We start from the raw sequence: 26,636 nt of genomic DNA on the forward strand, positions 1-26,636 counted from the left end.
TTATTTGTACTAAATTTTATAAATGTTTAATAAATCTGAAATGTTTGGTCATTAATAGTTGTTTATGTGACAATCAGAGATAAAATATCATATTTGTTCCATGTGGTACACACCATGATTATGTCTTTGTATTAACATAATTATTACTATCCAAGTAAATACACACTGTCACAATACTGTATGTTATGTTTACAATATACAGCATTTTAATGGTATATTGCTATTTGTTTTCCACCACACATAAAAAAATGAATACTTATCTATACATCTTAAAAAACAAAACAAAACAAAACAAAAAAACAATGTCAAGTTAGGCCAGGGCCAAATTACAGTTAAAAAAAAAACAATATGAAATGAAATGCCTTCTTTGTCTTTCTTGATTTTGTATGCCATTCAGAGCATATCCATATTATATTGCTTAACCTTGTTTATTAACTGTCCCAAAGTTTCCATTTTGTCACATGACTATCCTGAGTAAAATAAATAATCAGTGTTGCAATATACAAAAAAAAAAAAAAAAAAAAAAAAAAATCTTAATTTGCAGCATAGAACCAAAGGTTCCTTGGGAGTTAGAGACATCAATCCAAAGATTTAGAGTACATACGCTGGAAAAACTAATTTTTCTTTGCAAATATCGTCAGTAAGTAAAAATTGAAATAGAAATTAAAAATAAAATCTGTTAAAAAAAAAATCTGTAAGATTTAACCAGAACATTGAAAAAAAAAAATAATAATTAAAAAAAAAAAAAAATATATATATATATATATATATATATATATATATATATATATATATATATATATATATATATATATATATATATTAGTTATTATCTAGTTAATACTACTACAAAGAGATGACCAGAACATTGCTCAACATGGTACAAGCTTATTTTAGATACACACTTTCCTGTAATAGTGCTGTACCACAGTGATAATGACATTCTGGTGTTCATCAAAGGAACGTTGTGCCTTTAAGAGGGGGCGGAGCTACGAGTCAGGCGTCACCAGCCCATATAAATGGCTCCCACTAGTTCGCCTTCAGTTGATTTGTAAAGTCTGGAGTTTTTGCTACTTTTGTTTCCGCCTGATTTTTTTCAGCAGCGTATTAATACATTTAAGTCGGAAATTCTCAAAAAAACCGCGGGTTCTCTGTACACGCGGACTTTCACCCTGGAACAGACCGGAAGTCATTAAACCGTGAGTAGAATTGAGAAAAATTTTGTATTTCGTAATTTCTATAGAAGAAGTCTGGCTTTCCACTTGGTTAGGGAAGCAGGGTGACGTTTAATCAATTGGGTAATTGATTCATTGACACGAGTCATTTTGGACTCGATTCGGACTCATTTTAGTTCTTCACAACTTTCCTCCTCTGGGCTCGGAGTAGAGTATAGGCTGTAGATACACACTGTGTGTGTGTGAGAGATGAGTCGCACCTGAGTCACAGCTGGATCCTGGGAGCTGAAACTCTCTGTGGGCGGAATTGGGAGAGTATAAAGCTCTAAAATAGATCTGGGGTTTTATTAAACATAGTTGTAGGTCAACACATTGTTGCTGAATAAAAAATAAAAAACATCCAAGAGTCATGAGAACTGTAGCTGAAGGCACAACAGCATGTGATGCTCACTGGAAAACACTTAATGGTAGAGTTTTTCTCCCTGGAGAAAGAGAAAGAGAAAAAAAAAACAGAATTTCTAAGCAGGAAAAGAGAGAACATTGGACATTTAGGTGTGATGTAGTGGTTGAAATGGACCTTAAATCATGAAAGCCAGAAGTGCAAAATCTTTTTCCTATAATGGGACAAAAATCAAACTTGCCCAAGCATTAAACATTACTATTAAAGTTGTCATGGTTCCTCTGATTTATTTTAATATTGAAAAAAGTAATGTGCTGAACTGTGCCTAATACATTAACCCCTAATGAAAGACATGAAGCTTGTTTTTATTTTTTTTAAACTTTTTCTAAATGCCATTTCCCTCTTATGTCCTCTTCTCATATATGCCAAACATGGCCAGTCAATCTTAGCCAACTTAGTTTGGGCATCGCCGCTCTAAATGAAATGTGTAGAAAGAGGTGTAAAAACTGTATTAAAAAAAAAACCCCGACACGACGTTAACTTGTAAATAAGACAATATTGTGGTGTTTGGTGCATCACAAAGATTTGCCCAGAAATTCACCTCTTTCTATGTTATGACGCAACTTTATACACTGTTAATAGCAAAATGCAAACGATTTTAATGGCCAAACCATCAAAGATTTTACTGTGAGCTTAATTTTGCTGATGTTCATAAAGTAGTGGAAATTTGAGTGAAATAAATGGTCAGATGATGAACTTATTAACTTATTTAACAAAAGTTTTCATTATCGAATTTAAATTGTTTTATTTTCATAACCATGCCTTTTAATTTTTATTTGTTTTAGAAATTCCTCTGCTTATCTTTTGTTTTGATTGTTGTTGTTTTTTATTATTATTTTTTTTTTGTTGTCCATTTCTAAATTTGTGTTTTTTAGTCTTAATAATGTATCAACTTTTTTTTTTTTCTTTAACATACCTATTCCCCTGAAATTCAGGATAGACTTAACAAACGAAACACATTTACTGCTATTAGACACGGTTTAAAGATGTTGTAGCAATCATGTTAAATGGGATGCAAACCTTCTTTAGCTTGCTCGTACAGACTACCGAATAAGAGCCCAAGATAATGTTTCCAGCAGAAAACCACCTTTTAAAATCAAAATCTAATTTCTCAAATTCAAAATACAGAAACCAAGAAGGATGCAAACATTTGCATTTGGTTGCAATGCTGCAGCATCATTAATGACTCTTATGGCATACGACTTTTGTGAACTCCCAAAAACTGGAGAAAACTTTATAATAAGAAAGTATCATCGATGGCTTTTGTCCGAAATGTAGTTACGGATGTTATGACTCAGTGGTTTCAATGCAATCAGTCAAACTTTATGTTCTGAGTAAGGAATAGTTTTTAGAAAAGTCTTTACAACACGCTTTGTGATGATGAGAATGCCTTTGTATTTCAATCAGAAAAGATCTCGTGCATGATGTCAGGCGTGTGCTCGGCACACAAACGTGAGGTGTGAATGCACTAACACACGTCCTTTTATCCCAGACATTTCATAGTAAAACAAACACTTGGGCTTAGGTCAGTTTGACTCACCACTATGACACAACACGGGCATCAGAACATTTCACAATAACGTGCTCACTTATGTTCAGATTGAAAGAATGAGCTTTGTTATATTTTATTGTCCTTCATGAACCTGGTGCTAAATATTTTTCAGATGTTTTAAAGAGAGTATATGAGTGTCATTAGCACAGAACTTATAGATTTAAAGACCATATACATGAGTCTTTAAAATGTCCTGATGTATTCGGACTTACTGATCTATTGGTTGGCCTACAGTAAGGCTATACAGAAGTCTTGGACTGAGTTAGCACTTGGAAAAGAACTAACATTTTAAGTTTAAATTAAATTAAAACCACTGATTAGAAATTGTGATGCCATATTTTTGTTATTCCTGTGAGAAGGCAGGGGTTTTGTCAACCATTTCGACATCACAGGGAAACACTTCTGGTGCAGTTATGGTGGTGTTTTAACATGAACATGAATGATCTCAAACATGAGCAAAGAATTCCTACTGGCACCATTTTCAGCTGGCAGCCGAATGGCATTTTGGGGAAAGAAAACATTGCCCAAAGTAACAACTGACTTTCCCAAACCTCCCAAAAAATGTAGCTCAAAAATGAAATATATAAAATATAAAAACATTCTGCACTACCAAGAAGTACTAAAGATATTTTATTAATAGTAAATATTGACAAAGTCGTTCAGGGATGGACTTCATAAAACCTGTGAGCCGTTTTTATTACAGTAAAGGACTATACCCGATAAATACCCATGGTGTGTCACGTCGTCGAGTCACACGGCCTTGCCCAGTGTTTGTTTTAGTATGGGATGGCAATGATAATGGACGTGTGTTAGTGCATTCATGTGTCGCTCCTGCGTGTCGCAGAGAAACCTGACCTCACGCATGAATCCATCCTGGTCAACATCGTGAACACACAAAGCACTATTCGGGCACTGAAGCAGCCCCATTCATGTACATGCGTGGTGGGAGAATTAATGCTCTAAGCCTCAGCATTTCCCAGTTCAGCCTGAAGCAAAGCATGTGATTAGTTGCAGGACATGGCGTACCTGGTATTCCACCGATTGTTACTTTGCATTTTCCTTGAGTATGCCAACACTGCTTTTCCTGAATGTGTTTATTTTATTCAGACAAGTTATTGTGTTTAAAAGCACTTATGACTTGGCGCCTTGGCTGACTGAGGTGTTTGCTATTCCTATGGGCATAGATGAAGCTCTGTATGGGCCTTTTGTTTGTTATGAGAAAATTCATTCCTTTAGTAAGGGTGACCGGGTTTGGACAATCAGAAGAGCATAAAAAGTTTGCCATCTGAGATATTAATATTGCTAATAATACAATGATACAGGGAGTAGTTTATTTAAAAAAACAATTAAAAAAAAAATATTTATTTATTTATTTATTATTTTTTAAACTTCATTGTGCATTATTGATGGAAAGGGACTAAATGTAATGACGACTACATAACATCCTAATAGAAACTAAATGTGCACCTTCATAAAAAACGTTGTTTATAAAAATGTATATAACTTTTACATTCATTTTCAACTGCCTAATCTTTGTAAAGCTTTTATAAGACTGTCTATTGTTAAAAGTGATATACCATTAAAGATGTATTGAAGTGAATATTTTATGTAGATATGAGTCATTTGTGTGTTTCTTGTGTCTTTGCATTACATTTTTGTTGAATTGTATTATTTTTGAAGCATGCATACAGTTTTGGAAGGTGCTATTATTATTATTATTATTATTATTATTGTTAGTGGTGATAATGGTGATAATAGTAGAACTAGTAGTAGAAGACGCCATAGTAATAGAAGTAGCGGTCATAGTGATGTTAGTGGCCTTAGTATTAGTAACAGCAGTAGTAATAATGGTGGTAGCAGAGACAATAGTGGGGCGGCAGTACTAGTATTACTAGTATTTGAGACCACCAGGCATTCTTTCCCAGACTGGGGGGAATGTAGGGTTTGAGTGCTGCTCTGTAATTAAAGGAAAACTCTAGCTGCTGGGACACTGAAGAAGGGAGGAGAAAGCCCTCAGAGGCCATGCTCACTGGTGAAGTGGGTGGTGAAAAATGACCACACTTCAAACAAGCGTTCCTTAGTTTGATGTACATAAAAGGACCTACAAATTAAAGCATTAATAGCATGTGCAAACAATGAACACTTTGAGCATGCCCTGGTGTATGAAAGGAAATTCTCCAACTTTTCAATTTCTTGTCTTTTCAGAACACAGAACCGAACGGTCTCTTGGTTTGCATGGAGCATGATGGATTATAACCTCTCCAGGGCTGGGATAATGTGAAAATGATCTTTTTTTCCCCTTCTTCTAAAGTATGGCTTCATCCCAACCATACTGGGACCAGTATGAAGTTATGAACAGGTGAGCACAAGTACACGATTTTAAACCACTATAAGAATGGTTTATGTTAATCATGCTGAAAAGACCTATTCAAATAAATGAAGGCTTTATTCCAGTGAAATTTTTTTTTTTTTTTTTTTTTTTTTTTTTTTTTTTTTTTAACCACTCTCTATTGAGTTGTAGACATATTAGCAAGCCAGTGGCTTGGAATCCAATAAAGACACGATTGTGGTGCATTTGCATGGTTTTTTGTATTGCAAAATGTACTTTTATGGTCAGTTTGTACTGTAGAAGTAATCTTCCACTTGTGTTACAGCATGTTCTTTTCTTTTGGAGCTGACTACACACCGAAAACGCATCAGCAAGGCTTGATCTCTGTGGGCTTTGAAAGTAAGTGAATGACTCTAAAATGTACCAACAGGGAGGGAGGGAAGGAGTATATCACACAGTCGGGACACTGTGTGTTCTCTGCCTTTGAGGCAGATGTTCAGGAAATGTAGAAGGTTATGGAAACCCACAAGTCACCTTTATGGTTGATAAGCACTTTCTGTTGAGTTGATGCTGCATGTTTATAAAGATAAAACCTTTTAGAATATGAAAAGTATGACCCACAAAGTGTGGTTTTTATTTATTTATTTTCTTCTCCGTGGTCTTGTAAATTCACAGAGGCAATACAATATTATATAGATAGCATTTATTGCACTTGGGAAGGGGTAGCTCAGTGGATAAGATGTTCGACATCTGAGCAGTAGACCACAGGTTCAAATCCCAGCACCACCAAGCAGGGGTCCTTGAGCAAGGCATTTAACTCTCAATTGCTCAGCTGTATAACTGAGATAAGTGCAAGTTTGGTAAATGTAAAATAGTTTTATAATGTACAATTAGAAATAGAAAATTCTTAAATGAATTTATTTACCTATCCACTTATTAATACTGTCCGTATCAGTTTTACCGATTAAGGAAAACGTAATTGGTAGTAGTTTAAGACTTTGAGATCATACAACATATCTGTGCTTTTTGTGGATGTAACTTGTGTGGGCCACACATGATTCTAAGCATGCACTTTTCACATTTCATGTTCCAAGTTTTTGCCATAGTTTTCAAAAATATTTTCCCCCCACTACCTTTCAGGGAAGATGCTTGGCTCCAGTTTTTCCCACAACTCTAACCACCACTGTTCGTCCTTGAAGCCTGATCCTGCTCAGCTCCTCCTCTCCTCCTTGCACAGCTTGCCTGAAGGAGACCAGGTCGTTCCATCCTTTCAGAAACTCTCAGTCTATGAACAAGCGCCCCCTTATTCTCCGAGAAGTTCAAAACCTCTTCCTCCTCTCCCAGACATGGGGGACATGTCTTCTGATGAAGCAGCAGACAGCGAAGTAGAGTTCTTCTCCAGCACCAGTGAAAACCAGCTACTGATACCAGAATGTGCATCTAACAAATCGTCCTTCCAATGTAGAGCGCAGAATAGACGGAGTTTCCGCGGTTGCGGCCAGATCAACTACGCATACTGTGACGCTTTGCATTTGAGTACGATTGGGCAGAAGTGTGAAATGGAACAAGGTGTGCTTCGAGACAGGGACAGCCTTAAACAAGAAAAGTCCCAGCGTAGGCTGCGTCGCTCCAACTCGGGACCTGCGGCATCCTTTAAAACTACTAACCTCCGAAATATCCACTTACAGGAGAAGCCGGAGATCCCTCCTCGTGCCCCCATTCCCTCTCGTCCTCAAAAGAGTGCTGACCATCAAGGTGTCGAAGAGCCTCCCGAAATCCCACCCAGACGGCCAATATACTACGTGTCCCCACGCACTCCTAGTCCTAAAAGCCTTCCCATTTACGTCAACGGAGTGATGCCTCCTACACAAAGCTTCGCCCCCAATCCCAAGTACGTGAGTAAAACCCAGGGCAAGCCAAAGTGCGACGTGTCACCTGGTTCACATACGCCATGCATACTGCCCATCATGGAGGATGGAAAGAAGGCCAGTGCTACACATTACTTCCTTCTTCCACAGAGGCCAGGATACTTGGATAGATTTGAGCGATTTTTCAAGGAGCCGGATTCCGAAGCTGTGCAAAGCGGATGTTGAGTATAAACAGGGTTGTTAGGCTAACTACAAATGTACTTACTTACAGTATTCAGGTGCTTATAGTTTTATTCATCGCTACGCAATGCCACCTCAACTTGGTCCCAGAGTACTGAAAAGAATCCGGGTAATAAATGCTGGACATAACGGAGCCATTTTGTTTTTCGATCATGCAGTGTCATTATGATTTAACGTCATTTAATCCACCCCCCCCCCCCCCCCCAAGAGAAATCATTTTTGAAACGTTTAACATCTTTGTACATTGATAGTTTACATGTAACACTGGTTAGTATAAGCTGGTCTTATACTCTGTATGTTCGAAATCCAGTGTGCTCTGGTCATATCTTTGTCATATCATTGTCCCTGAGCTGAAAGTGTTTTCGTTACCATTGTAATCATTCTGCACCGCATGTTCCATTGCAATTTTTTATATTTTTTTATTTTTATCGTTCTGTGCCCAGTTGTTTGCTTTTGCCGATCGATCATCTAGCATTTGCACTCATCAACTGATCGCTAATGTTTCTGTTCCACATACTGTTCAGTGGGACCTTGTTTTTACCTATGGATTTGTTCAAGGAAACGTAAAACCAGTTTATTAATACAAACGACACAAACTCATTACTAAACGAAATGAAATATTGAGCTAATAGTTAAATATAACAAAAAGCGTGTTCACATGCTTGCGATTACAGTTAAACGCCGAATACAAACTATTACAAAATATCCGAATCACTACTTTTTCTATGGTTGTGCAGCTAAGCAATGATGGTTATTACTCAATTTTTTTGTGGGCTTCAACCTGCCTGTTTGAGCCAAATGAGAAAAGGTCAATGTTCTGTATTACTCTGACACAACCTGTACTTTTAACACGTACACATCATGTATTTATCCATCCATCTACTGGTGTGTTTTTTATTTTTTCTTCTTCTTAGTTTATTCTCAAATGATTGTCAGTCATGTGGCACCACATCTGTTTACATGATTTTATTGTATTTTTTTCTGGAATCTGTTTTTTTTTTTTTTTTTTTTTTTTTTTTTGTGCCATCTTTCTCATAACAAAAGGTGAAATTTTATTTATCCATGGCTTATTTATTCACATATGAAGGCTAGTGATCAATAACTGTTGTTGCTGTTATTGCACTGCATTGCACTTGTCTTTACGTGCAGTATTTGTAGTTTTTCACATTACATCCATGATCTATTTAAAGAAATAAATTGACTTATTTATCAGTAAATGAGATCCAGTTATGAGTGGTTTTTATTTACATCCTTTTATTTGCTTTCACTAAGCCTGAAAGTGATCATGTTTTTGTTCGTCTAACAGAAATGCTTTCTCTTTTGTTCAGGTCTAAATGACCCATTTTGAGACCTTAGTCAACGTGAAGCAAGGTTATGTCATAACATGCACACAAACACACACACACAGCTAAGACCCTCTTGAGGAACCCTTGTAGAACCCTTTTCTAAGAGGACAGCAAATGGGCGATAATAACCGAGTGCTATTCTATAATAGTTATAACACGACTTTGAACGATTTTCAGCAGCCGTTTTGTTGAAACATATTAGAGAACCAAATCAAAAAAAAATTTTCCGAAATCACTGCTTCCTGAATCCTTGCTTATGCCCATAGAGACACATTGTGCTTTTGACTTTTTGTTGTATGTTTAAGGAAGAGTTCTCACAAAACCTTATCAGTTTATAGGATGTATTTAGAGGTCATATCCGCTGTTACCGATGCACTGTGGCATTATCTCTCTGTTGTTTGCTCTGAGCAGTCATAATGAACAGATTGTTAAACTCCTGCCTCTTGCCTGACTCACTTCCTCTGACTTCCAGCACACCAATGTGACGAATGTCTCAAAGATGTGGTGTCTCTCGCACGCTGTACTCATTTTGGTCCCGTCGATCCTTTACAAATGCTTGGCAATTTGCTAGTTTGGGTTTCCACTTCTTAACGGTGTCCAGCTATGAACCACTAACCTGTTTGTATAAACAAACGCTGAGGGTACTCTGGATTGTTACTCTTTTAGATCCATACCTTTTTTTTTGTAAAAACCAGAGAAGTATTCATTTTTAGACTTTAGCTAGTATAACTATCACTAATGCTAATAAGTACGCTCCTTGGGAGACAGTAGGAAACGTTTTTTTAGAGGCGTTTCTTTAATGTGCCTGACATTAACAGAACCACATTAGGAATTATGGTTTTTTTTATAACATTATATCGACATATAGTTTCAACAATATCAAGAGGACAAAATTATATATTAAAAACAAGAAGCTGCAGTGAAAGTATTAACAGCTAATATAAACCTAAACTGGTTAGACTGATTTGGTTAGTCTTCCTCTTGAACTAGCTGGTCATAAACTGGTTAATAAAACCAGCTTGACCAACTTTGCTAATCCTCCTCTCCAGTTTGAGCCAGACTGGCCAACTAGAACCATCGTAACCAGCCTGACCAACAAGGGCTGGTCAACCAGAACAGTAACCAGGTTAGTCACAGTGACCAGCTAGAACCAGGCTGTCCTGGTTCTTTCTTTCTTTTTTTATTTCTTTCACTCTTTCTTTCTTTCACTGTTTCTTTCTTTCACTCTTTTTCTCTCTTTCTTTCACTCTTTTTCTCTCTTTCGTTTCACAGCATATTGAAAAACAACAAAGTCTCTCATTTAAGCCTGGTCAGTATTTTAATGAATATTATTAGACTACCTTTACCAGTATTTAAAGTGAAAGAGAAAATTGTTATAACACGACGACGTGAGCTTGTTATCTTTACCGGCAGGACATGACGTGAGTGAAACTTTTTCACGTTTCCTTATCATGTTACAACGTCATGCGGGCATGTCGACACTCCAACTACTTTTGGGTTCCACTGTAGAGACTGCTACACTGGTACACTTGCGCACACACAGCAAAATAATCGATGCAATAACCGTTACATTTTTTCTGACGGAGTAAAAAATTAAAAACAATAATTTTCTGATTCTTCTGTTGTTTCGGCACGTAGGTTACTGTCCACCAGGTGGCACTGTAGGATTAAAATACTGTAGTATGCGTTTAAGACTAGATAATTGGAGACCATGTAAGTGGTCAACTGTTTATCTTGTGATCGAAGTGTCTTTTCAGAACATTTATACATGACAGGGCAGCTCGTAAAAAATACTCCTGTAAATGTTTTAAAGTACTTATGTTGTTTTAAATTATGCAAATCATCAGGACCCCAAACAGAATTTTTGCTATGTTTCCACACGGACGGTTTTAATTGCCGGATGTGTGCATCATGGAGGATTTTGGTAATGATTCGAAACTTGGTGCATCAGTAAAACAAATGTTTAATGTTTACAAATAATTTTTCCAGCGGTTAAGGTGCTGGGTTGCCGATCAGAAGGTTTGGGGTTCAAGCCCCGGTATCGCCAAGCTGCCACTCTTGGGCCCTTGAGCAAGGCCCTTAACCCTCTATGCTCCGGGGGTCCCTTACGAGGGAAATATCAAGGTCCGTGACGTCGGAGTGACGTGGGGCCGCCTTCCCGTGGGCTCACCACCTGCAGGAGGGACCGTAAGGGACGGTGCTGTGAGGATTGGGCAGCAGTCGAAGGCGGGGGCCTGCTTAGACTGCTGCCCCCGCGACCCGAATTACGGATAAGCGGGAGAAAATGAATGAATGAAAATTATTTTGTTATTATTTAATTATATTTTTTATATTCGAGTAAAGAAAGCACGTCATGAGTAAATGTGTTGCATTGAAGGTTTTCATTTCGCCTCCTTTATATTTATTTATATTTTTTATTAAAATGGTCAAACAGAAATGCACGCTGCATTAATCATGCTGCATAATTTGCGTTAACGCTTTATTAACATGTTACTTTTGACCGCCCTAATAATAAATAAATATATATATATATATATATATATATATATATATATATATATATAAATAAAATCTTTGAAGGACCCATGTTTTCACTGTAAGGTAAAAAAAAAAGAATAATTTTGTCTGTAAAGTAAATTGCATGAACATGCAATTTTATTTATATATTTATTTTTTTAATTAATTTACTGCCATTTTTTCAATATGTACAATATATTTTGTCTAATAATCAGAGTCATGGAGTGTTTCATTGAAAACACATTAGGTCCAATACAATCTCACAAATAACTATTATACCTCAATAACAAATATTTAAATATTTCATAATAATAGCTTGTGATTTACCAAACAACAACATACCTACATCCTGTATATGTTTCCCTGACCACATTTTGAGAACCAGTGCCATAAATTATTTTCTATTATACTCAAGTATATTTTACAGACGGCCAGTAGAGGTCAGTCAAGATCTCTCATTAACAGATATTGAAGAGGCATCTGATACCTTAGTTCATGTTTTTTCTTACAAGTAATATGATATAGGCTATCACTTGTTTATGTCTTATATTTTATACTTTATTATAAAGATCATATATGGTGAAGACCAGAAATTCTTTTCAACCCAACAATGTCATGCACAGCACTTTTTTTATAAACAAATAGAGAACTAGTTAGCAAATTTGAATCTCGTTGTTATAGGCAAAGACTGTCTGTTCCTTATTTGTGGAAGAAAAACCTGTTACTACAAAAACCTCCAAAATGCAATAAATCATAACCTACAGAATACTGTATAGGGCCAGAATAAACTAACATGTATTGAAATATTAATTTGGTGTTGAGTGGAAAAGGAAATAGTTTTACATGCTCTTGCATTTTATAATAATTATAAAAAATACTCTATATAGTGCAGTATATTATAGTATTTCCTAATAATCTATTTTAAGATGTCTTGAAATGTTTTGTAAGTTTGAGCTATGTGTATGTTTGTGTATGTCTCAGCATTTTTTACGAGAACCTTTACACTGATAGAACACAAATGATTACGACATGGTGAGTAACTTGATTTGACTCATGATTTGTTAATATCCTGTGCAAGGGCTTATGACCTAGAAATCCCTAAAGATTCACCTGATACTTAAGCTATTTTAATAGTCTTCAGTGACCAGCAATGAAGGCATTCGATCTTCTATTATTGAAATACATTACATGTATCCTTGTTTTGTTTTTAGCTGTCTATAAATTATAAGGGCATTAGCAAAAGGGGCAGATTTGACAGGTAGAAGAGCTTCAAGTTCTCCCCTTGTGCTAGATTGATTTACTGAAACCAATCGGGGCAGCATGTAAAATCGGCTCCGCTACTTTCATCTACATTAAACAGTCCTTCTTCCTTTTCTGACATTTTAAAAGAAAGCCTGCACTAACTGATTAAGGCAAAAAAAAAAAAAGCAGTCCATCACATGCTGATAAAGTCTAAAGGATGTCTGTTAGAAGAGCTTTAACATAAGAAAAATATTAATGTGAGGCCATTTTGTTCAGTCGTAAAAATTTTTTTGCTGTATTTTAATCAGAGATGCAAAATGATAACATATAAAGGTCTTATTGATCAGACAGAGTAAAGTTAAATTAACAATTTAAGGGAATGTCACATGTGATGTCCTCTTGCTCTTCTTTCAGCATATTTCCTGTAAAGCACCTGTTCATAAACTTAGCCCTAGTAACTGATTTAGGACGAAGCCCTGCAATGCCATTTCTTAACTGGAGGGCTTAACAGGGCCAACATGTTCTCAACTGAGAGATGAGAGCTGCGATGCTCCACACAGCATGACCTCCCATCAGGTCCTGACCTCCCTCATGCTTTTATACACATACCAAACCTGAACTCACACATGGGCACATTAAAGAGCTTGATAAAAAAAAAAAAAGGTGCACATGGTGGAAAAGGACGAGTTGTATGTAGTATGGTAGTCCATGTTCTACTTCACCTGGCTTTAGTGTTGTGATCATACACCAGATATACAGCGGCATATCAGGTGATTTCATTTCAAATGCAGGCTTTTTTAAAGAAATTACTACAAAAACAATTTAGTAGCAGAGTAAGTTTGGCTTTTTATTCAGCAGTCTTCTGGGGTTATACAATATGTCCAGACAGCAGCAGGCTGTCAGCAAGCTGTCGGGTCTAGCTTAAAAAAAACACAAAATGCACTAGGAAAAATGTATATAGTTAAACATATAAATGAATAGTTTTCCCTTCAGAAGGCATTTGATTTGGTTCAAATATTATATACACATTGAACTATAATATACAAACTTTAGTGCTCAGTTAATTGAATATTATTTTGGATTCTAATATATGTTTAGCAGATTTAGTTATTACACATTTTCCATCTCAAATATAAGCACAGTGTTGAACTCAATGTTTCTAAGAAATTGACTGAAATGAAATATCCTGTAAAGTCAAAGCAGTGAAAGGAAGCCTGGTGATAAATAAGCTCATAATATTGATTAAAAAAACATGTAAGCACACTGTATTAGAACTAGCGCAAACCCTTATCAAAATAGTCTATGGGAGCTATCATGAAAGGTGTTTAAGTGGAAAAATGAACTGAGAAATGAATGAGTATACGGAAGCACAGGTGCGCTCATCTTACTTAGAAAAACAGGATTCTTAATGGTTCTTGAGGCTACTTAAATACAAATAAGCTTGAGACAGGTAGAACTGTGTGTGCTTATATAGGTGTGTGTGTGTGTGTGTGTGTGTGTGTGTGTGTGTATATGCGCATGCGTTTTTGTATAAAGGTGGTGGGTCGAATCAATTATCCATTGTTGGGTTGTCTGGTCCCCAATGAGGGAAAATCATTTAAACAAACTGCAGATTTTATTTTGAAGACCAAATGTTTCCCTTTGTTTACTTAAGTAGGTTTAAGTGTAGGTATTTTAATATTTAGCTGTGTTACATAATAAGTCAACAAAAGAGAGATTTGTGTGTGGATGTGTGTGTGTACTATATGTGTTTTGGTGAGAATTATCAAGAGAGAGTGATGGGCTGTACCTCACAGACATTCTTTCCTCTGCTTGCAGTGATCTATAGTGACAAGATGCCATTACCAGGCCCATGATTTAACACCCTTAACTACTTCCAGCTGCACTACAGTGCTAAATGTGTCATGAGGAAGTCGACATCAGGATGACAGGCTTTGTATGATCAGATGCACCTGCTATCTCTTTCACTGTTTCTGTCTGTGGAGATGCTTTGCTTTTTTCTGAAGAACATTATGAGCTGAACATTGCTCCCTCTGTTTCTCCAGACTGCAGCACTTCAAAAGCCAAATACTCTAGCCTTGCAAATATGGACAAGAAAGTAAAACATTGTTTATTTCGCCACCGTACACCAGTTTGGATATACATAAAATGTATTAAAGGAACATCAGATTAAATGCATTGTTCTTTTAGGACATTTGAGAAGAGTATCTACAAGATTGAAGGGGAAAGTTTATAAGAATATGGTGAGACCTGCGATGTTGTATGGTTTGGAGACAGTGGCATTAAATAAAAGACAGGAGATGGAGCTGGAGGTAGCAGAGCTGAAGATGTTGAGGTTTTCGTTGGGAATGACGAGGATGGACAGGATTAGAAATGAGTTTATTAGAGGGACAGCGCATGTAGGACGTTTTGGAGACAAGGTGAGGGAGGTGAGATTGAGATGGTTTGGACATGTGCAGAGGAGGGACATGGGGTATATCGGTAGGAGAATGCTGAAGATGGAGCCTCCAGGAAGGAGGAAAAAAATAAGATCAAGGAGGAGGTTCATGGATGTGGGGAAGGAAGACATGCACATAGTTGGGTTGAAAAAGGCAGATGTAGAGGACAGGGGGGTATGGAGACGGATGATCTGCTGTGGCAACCCCTGATGGGAGCAGCCTAAAGAAGTGTGTCGCAAAACTGTTTTTGGTAGCATTTCTTATGAGTCTTTTGTTTGTATTTTAGCATAAAAACACAGCAAACATCCTGCATAGGCAGTACATCAGTGTTCATTGTTGGGTCATTGCAATGTGTAGTTATGAAATATATGAAAGCAACCATGAGGGATTTAACATTTTTCTCAAAAGTTTTTTGTCTTTAATCACGAGTTATAACTGTTACAACTGGAAATGATAATACAGTATATCTGTATACATTTATATTGCTGTTACCAGAAATGTAATATTCAAACAAGATAACTGTATGCTGCATATGACATTTAGCAGTATGCCTTTATCTCTATAGTTACCAAGCAAAAATATACATTTAACAACATAAATATTATTATTACCTTGTATTTGGTACGTAAGCGGAAACCAGAGAGAACCTGAAGAAAAATACACACAGCTTTCGATAGAAAACATGCAAAAGTGTGCACACTGAGCTCAGGATCATACAGCAGACACTGAAATGATTTGGACTATGCTTGTGCAGGCATGCAAATTAATTAAACATTTTATTTCACAGCTTGATTGCCATCTAGTGGATGCTTTTCTTCCGTCTAAAATGAAAGTGAACGCTCCGGGTTTTTTTAGTCCATACCACTAAAACACACCTGAATCAGCTCGAATGTATTGATCATTTTAAAAACCAATGAAAAAAGGTACAGTGATGTAAGGACAGAAATGCACGATCACTTGTTTCATGCTATAGACACCAAACAGGTTCCTGAATATATACCATCATACAGCCCAGTTTCAGTTCAACTGATCCAGATAATCTACTAGGCAAGTAATCTGGATCAGATGTACTCAATTAAGAAGTCTCTCCTTAAAAGAATAGGGTTGGTAAGAACTAGTTAAAATAAAGATAATCTGGGCAATAATCTCATTATTTTAACACCAACTCTATGAACTATTCCAAGTATTTTCAATAATTATTATATGCATATGAAATGCCTATTATAGTAAAATAATTCTCATTGGGGTTTGAGCTTCTAACTGAAGGTGAGTGTAGTTTATTTCTGATTTTCCAACAGCTTTCCTGTAAAGTTTGTCCCTAATATTCAAATGTTACTCCAACATTTAATATCTTAAAATGATATTTTTTTTGGCCCAGAAAGTATAAACAGGAGAATAAATACGAGTAATATGAGCCACAAAATAAATGAATCAAAACATTGGTGAAATGAAGGCCACTGATTTTTTTTTTTTTTGCTTCAGCTGTACTAAAACATTGTGGGAAAATGCATGCATGGAGAGAGACTTAAAATGATTATTATATCATTTAATTTCAGTTGCTTTGAATCAAAGAATTATTTTTAGCTTTTTTGCAAAACATATGAAGCTTTATTTGAGTTTACTATGGCGTGCTGAGGACTTAATAAATGTTTACTAATTTAAGACACTAAACTCTGCTTTACATGTATCCTCATTGTAAGGCACCACACCAGCATTAATTATTGTGGTCTCTAGGGATTGTATGAGCTTTGCAGAGATCTCATGTTACACCATTTACACCGACATCACTGCTGTTAACGCAGGCGTGTTTATGAATAACACACTACTCTGCAAACGCTCTGCACTTTTTTTTAATTGAAAGAGTACAGCCTGTATTTATTAGTCTTTTACGCATGCGCATAGCGCCATTGGCGCTGCTGATCAGATCCATTACACCTGCCGAGTGTGAGAAGATCTGTGACGCGACTTATGTTCTGCTGTTGTTTAGTGATGTTTAAGGGTTTTAACCCAAAATGTATAATTGTTGCTGGGGGTAATAAACTTATTTGAGTTTTTTGAGCTTTCTGATAATCATAAAGCGGAGAAACAGATTATGTACAAACCTTATAATGAAATATGAATCATCAATAAATTGCCTGTAGACACGACACATTTTTTCCATCAGCAATTATTTAGCTGTTTAATAAAGGACTTATATCTGGTTAATTTGTACACTAAGTGTCTCGTTATTAAACCATAATCCTTGAATTGAATTGAAAAAATTGAGGAAGGTAAAACTAAATCTAAACTTACAGATCTATTAAAGAAAATTGTCCAACATGTTTAATCTTAGGTCATAATAATAATAACAACAACAACAATAATAATGATAATAATAATAATAATAATAATAATAGTAAGAATGGCAACACTACCCACACTACCTTATAAGTGTATAATAAGAAATAAACCTTTCCAGGGGGTTGAGTATAAAGAAGATTAAGACAGATATAACTTGGCAGTATGGATCATGACTAAAGGAAATATTGTCTAATCCTGCTAAAAAAACACTAATTTCTATAATTTATTTTTGTTTGTTAAAACGTGTGCATGTTACTAATAATAAGGTAATTTGCGATTAAAACTGGGAATTCAATGCATTGCGTTCGAGCATGTAGATATATTGCTCTATAGTGCGTTATTCTGTGTTTTATGTGTAAGTGATCCACGTGTGTCTGTCATAAGTATTCGGGCTGAAATGTGCGCAGAGATCAGGCGTGTTTGTTTTGATGACTAAACCATTTTTTTGTTTGTCTTGTCCCGCTGGTGTTCTATGAAAGGGAAGCTGAGCAGTGCGCTGTTGTGTTTGTTTTCTATTCAGCGGCGGTGTGCTGTGGAGTGGAGTGGAGCTGCGTGAATGGGCGAGTGGGTGAGTGCACGCGCGCGGGTTTAGTCGCGTTCTGATTGGTGGGTTAGAGCTCGGCTGCGCCCCTAAAAGAGCAGAAAAGCTGAGCGGGCCTATGGGCGCGCGCGAGACGCCCTCCTCCACCGTGCGCCAAAAAGTTGTCCACTTAAACTACTACTCGAGCTGTGCGCACACTTCCTTCAAAAAAACCTGGCGGACCTTTGCAGAAAACACTGCGAAGAAATTGAAGTAACCTTTTGTTCACTAAAAGAGAGTTAAGCAGTTGGTCCCCCTTACTTAATCTTTTTTAATTTATTTGCCCCTTTCTTCAGAACAGGAGACGCGTTCATTCTTAAACAAACAAAAGTCCATTCAACGCTTTGGTTGGATGGTAGTTTTTGTTGTTTTGTTACTTTTTTTGGGGGGATCTCCTGTTTGCAAAACAGCACTGATCTGCGAAAAAGTGGACATCCGATTTTGATATACTGCGCCTCCAAAATATCCCCAGAATGTCGTCTTTACCGGGATCAGTACCACGGATGATGAGACCAACACCAGGACAGAATTATCCCCGCACAGGCTTCCCCTTAGAAGGTGGGTTAGCTTCGAAATTTACACAATTTTTTTTTCACCTTTTTTGTTTTTTAACTAAATAATACTGATGCGCTTTTTTGTCTCGGCGATTTTTATTTGTCTTGACTTTAACTTTTAACTATTCTTTATGTTTTTACCTTCTGGTTATACTCTATTCACAAATACGTATGAGAATAAAAAAAAAAAGCACCCATTTGTTTTGATTTATTTATTACCATGTGCTGGCAAACGGAACGTGCCCAAGTGGTGACAAAAGTGATTTACTCAAGAGTTCAAGTGGTGCAGGTGAAAACAAACCCTCACATTTTAGAAAAACAGCAGAGAATAAAAAGAACATCGCAAATATTCACAGCTTGCACTAAATATGAATAAACGCCTATCTAAAGGATTTAGCCATTATTCAGTTACTGACAACATACTGATAAATCTATGTTTATGAAATAAAGAAGCAAAAAAAAAAAAAAAACTTTTTCTTTTAAATAATTGAGTTGCATAGATATTCTACACTATATGATTTTCATTTAACAGTTTTTATATAATATAATTATCATTATAACTATTCTTATATATTTACCAATTGCTAGAACAGATATAAAAACATATAAAAAAATGCTTAGTTTTTGATGAACGTTTTGCATCTTATTTGAAATGCATATTAAATCACCAGTCGTATGTAATTCTGTAAAATGCACGAGCCAGGAAATATATGTCCAAATGGAATATAAAATTGGTCCCTGTGACCATTTACATATTTTAGAAAAGTAATATACATTTATGGAAACAACAGTTCTTTGTCTACTATTTTTTAAATATAGATTTATTTCTAAAAAATAAATGTTTGTAATGGAAAAACTTACTTTGCCTTCTTTTGCCTGTAATCATATTTTCCGTTTAAGTAAAGTTTTTTTATTTGGACTTTTATTTTTCTCTTAGTCTCCACTCCTTTGGGTCAAGGACGTGTGAATCAGCTTGGCGGGGTTTTTATAAACGGCAGGCCTCTGCCTAACCATATCCGACACAAGATAGTAGAAATGGCGCATCACGGAATTCGGCCGTGCGTGATCTCGCGCCAGCTGCGGGTCTCCCACGGATGCGTGTCCAAAATCTTGTGCAGATATCAGGAGACAGGATCGATCCGACCTGGAGCTATAGGGGGGAGTAAACCCAGGGTAAGTAGGTTGTTCAAAAGTTGGTCATTATTATTATTATTATTATTATTATTATTATTATTATTATTATTATTATTATTATTATTATTATTAATGTGCATACATTATATTTTTATGCACTATAATAAAACTGATTATTATTGTGTCCACTACTGGCGACTGGAACATGAAAAAAAAAAAATAATAAAAATAATAATAATAGTAATATGAAGAAAACAAAACAAAACAATGCAACTGAAGCTAAATTAATAATTCATGTCGTACAATAGTTTAATAGCTCACACGGGTGCTTTACATGTTGCTTAACCAGAAATTGTGGACAACTGAAATTAATTTTGTTTCCATTCTTTTCTGTCTTCTATGTTCCTTTTCTTTCCACTTCTTCTTTTATTTTTTTTTTCTTGATCATGCCCATTCCCTATTTGAATCCTAAAAGCAGGTGGCAACGCCGGACGTGGAGAAAAGAATCGAGGAATACAAGCGCGAGAATCCCGGTATGTTCAGCTGGGAAATCCGCGACAAGCTGCTGAAGGACGGGGTGTGTGACAGAAGCACAGTTCCTTCAGGTGAGGCCTCACCTGGTAAGCGACCCTTTTTATACCATGCCCGTCCTGCACATACACACACACCTCTGAACTTTACAGCAAAACAGAAAAAAAAAAATCTAAATTAAAAAATACAAAATACATAAACTTTTTACCTGTTTAACACGATTCTGAATGCAACAATTCTGGGTTATTATTATTATTATTATTTCGTTTTTTTTTTTTAATTATCAGTCCTTAAATATATACATTTTTTCTTTTATAAAGTGAGCTCGATAAGCCGAGTGCTTCGCGCCCGATTTGGCAGGAAAGAAGATGAAGACGATTGTGATAAAAAAGATGAAAGTGGGGAGAAGAAAACAAAACACAGCATTGATGGCATACTCGGTGACAAAGGTAAAAAAAAACACATATCCCCTATAGTCCCTATTTGTTTCTTCTAAGACAGAATTCGGAGTGCAGACATGCAGACGCATGCGCATTCACTGCGCGCACTTTGCGGAAATTTGGTTTTTAGTTTGGTGCTCTCTGGGTTTTTGACTCGGTGGGCCTGAGTTCTGCGGTGCATGAGGTTAAAATGCATGCTTATTGGCGGCAATGCTGTCTGTCCGAGGATGCGGATTTGCCCTGCTGTTGCGCTGTCATTGCGCCATTTGATTATCTGGCCTACTTCATTATTTATATTGGCCCTGACGGGAGGTATTTAGAGCGTTTGTACAACAGACTCCTCCGGCGCTGCGTAAATGCTCTCCAGCAAACTGGTGCCTGACAGATGACCGATGTGGCAATCAAATTCAATTACCCTCTGCGCGCTGGTGCACGCCATCACGTGTCACTCTCATTCTCACGTTAACGCATATTTTTTTCTTCTTTAGGCCACGACCTACACGTGTATGATCTGTATAAACGCGATCTCGCGTGTTTAAACTATTTTCCACAATTATTCGATCATCCTAGGAGGCACACGTATATAGGCATAAGATATAGTTTTGAAATGATGGCAGGAAATATTTTATCCCATTGACTATCAGTCATGAAACTTGAAGATGAACTTCAGTCCAAAAAAAGGGGAAAGAAAAAAAAGCCCTATTGAAGGAAAGAATCTGCGTTACAAAGGCAGGAGATCCAAAAGCGAGGCGTGGAAAAGAGGACCAGATCCGTGCATTCACATTCAAAACGCCGTAAAGGAGGAGAGAAAACTTTTAAACAAAAGACAAAGAAAAGAACCAAAGCGAGATGAATTATTCAATACACCCCACTGATAGATAGGTTTGTAATTTTTTTTACGACGGAATCTGATACTGGAAAAGAATAAAGGGTTGGAGAGGGCAAAATATTTGAGATTACTTTAAAGGATGCCACTGTGTGTGTGTGTGTGTGTGTGTGTGTGTGTGTGTGTGTGTGTGTGTGTGTGTGTGTGTGTGTGTGTTTAGCTGCTGCATTTTGATTGCTGGCTCTATTTTTTGTTTCTTTCTGGAGATATTGTTGGTGGTGTCTTTTGTTTTTGTTTTTTACAGATCCCTTCATGTAGATGATTAATGCCGTATTTTCCTATTTATTGCATATTTAAGGCTGCGTCCTCAACCCATTCATCTGTTATTAAAAAGTAGACTAGGTGAAAATAGAATACCACCCGCTGCAACTATGGCAACCCATAGTGTGGCGTCATGCTAGAATTACTGTATGCGCAGAATTACAGATTTTCTTTCATTCTCCCGTCCCCAAAAATCCACCCAAAAAACCTCCCAGGTCCGACCTCATGCATTATAAACAATAAGCGCAAAATTATTATAGTAATAAAAAACATAAACAAATTATGACTTTGCTTCCTGATGGCGGTAATATTATAGATTGCATGAAAAATATTTCTATAGAGTACCGACTCACTAATCTGCAAATTACATTAATAAGGTTTATAATATTTGCCATATTTGTAAGTAATATATAGACACCAACATTATCAGAACAACATGATCCGTATGGATACATTTTCCAGTTGATTCAGTAGCGTTTTTGTAGCAAGAGGGATATGAAGAAAGAATGAATGAATGGGATTTATCATTAGATTTATTCAGTTCAAGTTGTATGTATTTATTTGTTCTCGGAAATATTTCATTATTAGAAAAAGTGTTGATTTATATTTTATATCCTCTCGACCTGTGAACAAATTGTCTGTAGTTGATTTGGTTGATTAGGTTTATTTTGCCCATGTTTAGCTGTCACGGTGGCACATGAATGCAAAGCCTCAGCACACGTTGCTTTATTTCAAACCTAAGAAAAGAAGAAAAATATATGGTCTTGTTTCACTCTATCATCCTGCTGGCATTTAATATCGCCAAGACTTATTAGAGCTGGTAATGGAAAGTATGTTGTGAATGTGCAGATACTGGGCAGGGGTGTAATAGCTCTCAGGCACAGTGCGCAGTGTATTTAGCTCCTTCACTCCTCAGCACTCAGCACAAACGTTACCATGAAGGGGTTTAAAGCAGCTTAAATTGAGCCTTTTATTTCTCTCCACTTTCATCTCTGAACGCTTCTCGTCGGCTAGCCTTGGGCACAAATTCATGAGATTTTAGCTCCTAGCGCAGTTGTTAGGGTTTCATATAGATATTTGATTTCATTATTATATATATATATATATATATATATATATATATATATATATATATATATATATATATATATATATATATATATATATATATATATATATATATATATTTTTGTTTTTTTTGTTTTTTTTGTTTTATTATACTCCCCAATTGCTTTAGCGGATGCTGGAAGCAACAGGGACGTGATAGACACACCAAACGAATCCTTATAAAACATGGACAAACAATTCTCAGCCTAGAAATCAGTAGTACCACGTTGTATGTTAAAGCAAATTCTATCTACTGCTCTTTTTTTTTTTTTTTTACAGTGAATACAAATTATATTTTACTTTCACCATCAGTTGCAGGTAGGGTGCATGATGCGCGCTTTCAGTATTAAGTGCCAAGATGTGAATGATGTTGATTTGATTGTGATACATTTGACTTATTATTGTTTATTATTGGTCAAAATCTTATTTTCATTTAAAACTACAATAGGAAAGGTGAAAGTTACCTGACCCCAAAATTGTCTCTCTGGTATGCTTCCCAAGCTTCCATTGTAGGTATGTGGCAGGGAAAATGGATCGTTTGCAAGCTTTAAGTAATATTGTGTGCAAATGTTTTGCTTAAAATCGCAGTAAAATAACTCACTGGAGCGGACAAAACAGACAGATACCGGTCCAACACTCCAAAAAAATCAAAATCAAAATAAAAAAATGACTAGTGGCACGTTTTCTTAGGACATTTCGATTAAAAATAAAATCAAATAAAAAAATAAAATGAAATAAACTATATATATATATATATATATATATATATATATATATATATATATATATATATATATATATATATATATATATATATATATATATATAACAGGAGAAGGACAGCACATCGAAACAAATCTATGTGGAATAGTGACAGACACAGCTTTAGTGAAAGTATGGGGAAGTTATTTCGCTATTAATAACCTTTTTTCCCCCTCAGGCACACAGAGTCATTCTATCTGCACTTTCTCGCAGCTACTGGGCTAGGTTCAAATTGAGGGAGACCCAAATGTTGGGCAGAGATAACACAATCATCAGAGCCGCGCTCCTGTGCTGAGCATCAGTGTATTAAACTCGGATTAACCTCACCGTTCTGCCTCCCATCATTTCACTGGAATTCTGGTACTGGGAAATAAATAGTCCAGCCTAAAATAGATTAAGAGAAAGAATAACCAGCATCATGAATGAATAAATGAATGAATAAATGAATAATAATAATAATAATAATAATAATAATAATAATAATAATAATAATAAAACAGTGATAAACCTCATCATCTTAAATAAATGTTTTATCCTAGTAGGACAGTGTGGTGGCCAATAATAATAATAATAGTAATAATAGTAATAATAATAATAATAATAATAATAATAATAATAATAATAATAATAATAATAGGGGACCGTGGTTACAAAGGACGGTATTAAGTGCCAGTATTAAGTGCCAACTGATTGAACGAATCCCGGAACCGCTTACAGAATAAGTGAATTACATGCTGTTTAATTTGAGTCTGCCTCTTTACTGCTGAAAAATAGGGCTCGACCAGAATAATACCGACTTCCTAAATCCAGAGAAAGCAAGTGACGTAATGCCTGGAACGAATCAAATTAGTCAAAGCAGCAGAAGTGACCATCGTTGTGAACTGGAGCATCTTTCGGTAGTTCAGGTGCAGGTCGCCTGAAGCTCCACATGCACGCGGTTTCTTTGATTTTCCTAATTGCGTTTTTTTTTTTTTATAACTGTGCAACATCCAGTTTAACTTTACAAGCTCTGTATATGCTATCAAAAATGTTGCAAATGTTTTTTTTTGCTTAATATATACGCTTTATAAATACAACAACAACAACAACAACAACAACAACAACAACAACAACAATAATAATAATAATAATAATAATAATAATAATAATAATAATAATAGAAATAATTAGAAATACATTAACCTACTTGGTAACCAAATTAGAAAATTGTCGATGTAGCCCAATAGTTATTATTTTTCTTATTTAGTTTGTAGGCATTGATTTGTTCGGTTAATCGACATTGATAACTTTACCGTTACGTTGTTCAACGAGTGACCAGTTGATAACAAATATACCAAATTAAAGCAACTGCAAAATACCCCCTTTTGATTGCATAATGCAGTACTCCAAGTTGCATCACCTATTAATCCCGGTCTGCTGGTCGTTGCACCTGGGGCAGATCCTGCATGGTAAGGTAAAAAAAAAAACCTATTAATGCGTTTATATTCAAAGGCAAGAGAGAGGGAAGGAAATAGGCGATAGGTTGTGGAGAAGGTTGGAGGTGGCTTGGGGGGAAATCGAGAGGCTTAAAGTCTTTTGATCCTTGGGCGCTTTTGCTTATCAGAAACACTTGTGGTGACACCACGACAATGGGAGTTCATCATATTACAGAGTGCCAGTGCTTCCTTCAAACCTCCCTGTCTATTTCATTCAAATAGTTATTCCTGTGTGAGATAGGTGCTGTCTTAGAATATTTAAAAACACGTTTTATATGGATTCTATTTATACTGGAGTCAATTGGCATGTGTTTAAAGTTCACACCCACACACCCACACACACACACACACACACACACACACCAAATTGAACTCAGCGCTTATAGTCGGAATGGATGCAATAATTGATCTGGATGAACTTTTGAAGGCTGAGAAGGAACGGGCCGGAAACACTTTATGCAGACGGGCACCGCGCTGTGCACCATGTCTTGTTGGATCAGAAGCCCAAAAAAAAAAAAAAAAAACCATGAACAAACGACAAGGGAAACTCCTGCTGACAGCAATAAAAGTGTTGGCCTTCGGGCTTCCTATGTAGTGGCACAAAAGTGGTTTTGATCGCACAGCCACCTTCTAGTGCAGGATGCGGAACCATAAAACTGGCATCCCCGAGAACTCTTGCTGACCCCAGCAAAAGGAATGCTTAAATAGAAGAAACTGTTTTCAGCACCTCTAATAATAATAATAATAATAATAATAATAATAATAATAATAATAATAATAATAATAACCAACCAATCGATCAAACAAAGAATAAAAAAAATCCCAAAAATGTTCGATATTTGGAAAGAAGCTACAGATCCCCTATTCAAATTGATCCAAATTGACAAGCCCTATTGACCTGGTTACTGTCAACTAATTATTCGGTCGTTTACACAATCACTGAGACCACTGTGCTACAGAGTCTGTGGTAATGTTGCTAATTAGCCAGTAGACTATATTAAGCCAAGAAACCAGAGAAAAGGCAGCTTTTGCCGCAAAGCACTCTTAAAACTTGTTGATTTTTTCCCCCCTTGCGTTACCCTATTGTTCGTTTCGCTTTCTGACGGCATTAATGGTCTCTTTGGGAATACAAATATACCAAAAAGAGGAGTTACCAAAGTGGAAAGGGTGTTTTTTAATGGGATGAGGGTGAGGGACAGGGGGGTGGATCGAGGCCCGTTCCTTTGCCATGCAGTGTTCAGTAGCCAGTCGTTAATCCCGCTTTCATTTTCGCCGACAAAATGCCGAGATTCTTGTGTGGAGAGTCGATTGGACGCTGATCAGATAACAAAAGGCACTTCTTCCACAAGACTGACCAGGCGAATAGCTGCTCCAGGGCAGCTATAAAACCCCAAGCGTG

The 26,636-nt window shown here is 36.3% G+C and overlaps 2 protein-coding genes across 4 annotated transcripts in view; both read left to right on the forward strand.

The window, feature by feature from the left end:
• Nucleotides 1-993: 993 nt before the first annotated feature.
• On the forward strand, nt 994-8,841 carry errfi1b (ERBB receptor feedback inhibitor 1b). Of its 2 annotated transcripts, none has more exons than XM_083520727.1 (4): nt 994-1,199; nt 5,393-5,546; nt 5,842-5,915; nt 6,657-8,841. In XM_083520727.1, exons 2-4 carry the CDS (start codon nt 5,500-5,502, stop codon nt 7,607-7,609), a joined length of 1,074 nt encoding a protein of 357 aa, XP_083376853.1. In that variant the 5' UTR covers nt 994-1,199; nt 5,393-5,499; the 3' UTR covers nt 7,610-8,841. The 2 variants fall into 2 exon arrangements, with proteins under 2 accessions (XP_083376853.1, XP_083376854.1); XM_083520728.1 differs by having other exon boundaries at nt 1,047-1,199; nt 5,393-5,556.
• A 9,221-nt stretch (nt 8,842-18,062) lies between these two features.
• pax7b (paired box 7b) overlaps nt 18,063-26,636 on the forward strand; it is a 41,400-nt gene continuing 32,826 nt past the window's right edge. The window contains exons 1-4 of one of the 2 annotated variants that reach the window (XM_083569532.1): nt 18,063-18,645; nt 19,579-19,814; nt 20,251-20,380; nt 20,627-20,755. In XM_083569532.1, coding sequence (XP_083425658.1) covers nt 18,561-18,645; nt 19,579-19,814; nt 20,251-20,380; nt 20,627-20,755 — 580 coding nt within the window. In that variant the 5' untranslated portion in view covers nt 18,063-18,560. Of the gene's footprint in view, nt 18,646-19,578; nt 19,815-20,250; nt 20,396-20,626; nt 20,756-26,636 lie in introns of both variants that reach the window. The other variant, XM_083569531.1, reaches the window with a different exon arrangement.

The sequence above is a fragment of the Silurus aristotelis genome, assembly GCF_946808225.1.
Source record: "Silurus aristotelis genome assembly, chromosome: 19".
NCBI lineage: Eukaryota > Metazoa > Chordata > Actinopteri > Siluriformes > Siluridae > Silurus > Silurus aristotelis.

Excerpts from the sequence above, each read along its gene's own strand:
- errfi1b (XM_083520727.1), top strand. The coding sequence starts at position 5,500 with ATGGCTTCATCCCAACCATACTGGGACCAGTATGAAGTTATGAACAG. Across the intron at positions 5,547-5,841 it reads CAGTATGAAGTTATGAACAG|CATGTTCTTTTCTTTTGGAG; the intron begins GTGAGCACAAGT and ends CTTGTGTTACAG. Across the intron at positions 5,916-6,656 it reads GATCTCTGTGGGCTTTGAAA|GGAAGATGCTTGGCTCCAGT; the intron begins GTAAGTGAATGA and ends ACTACCTTTCAG.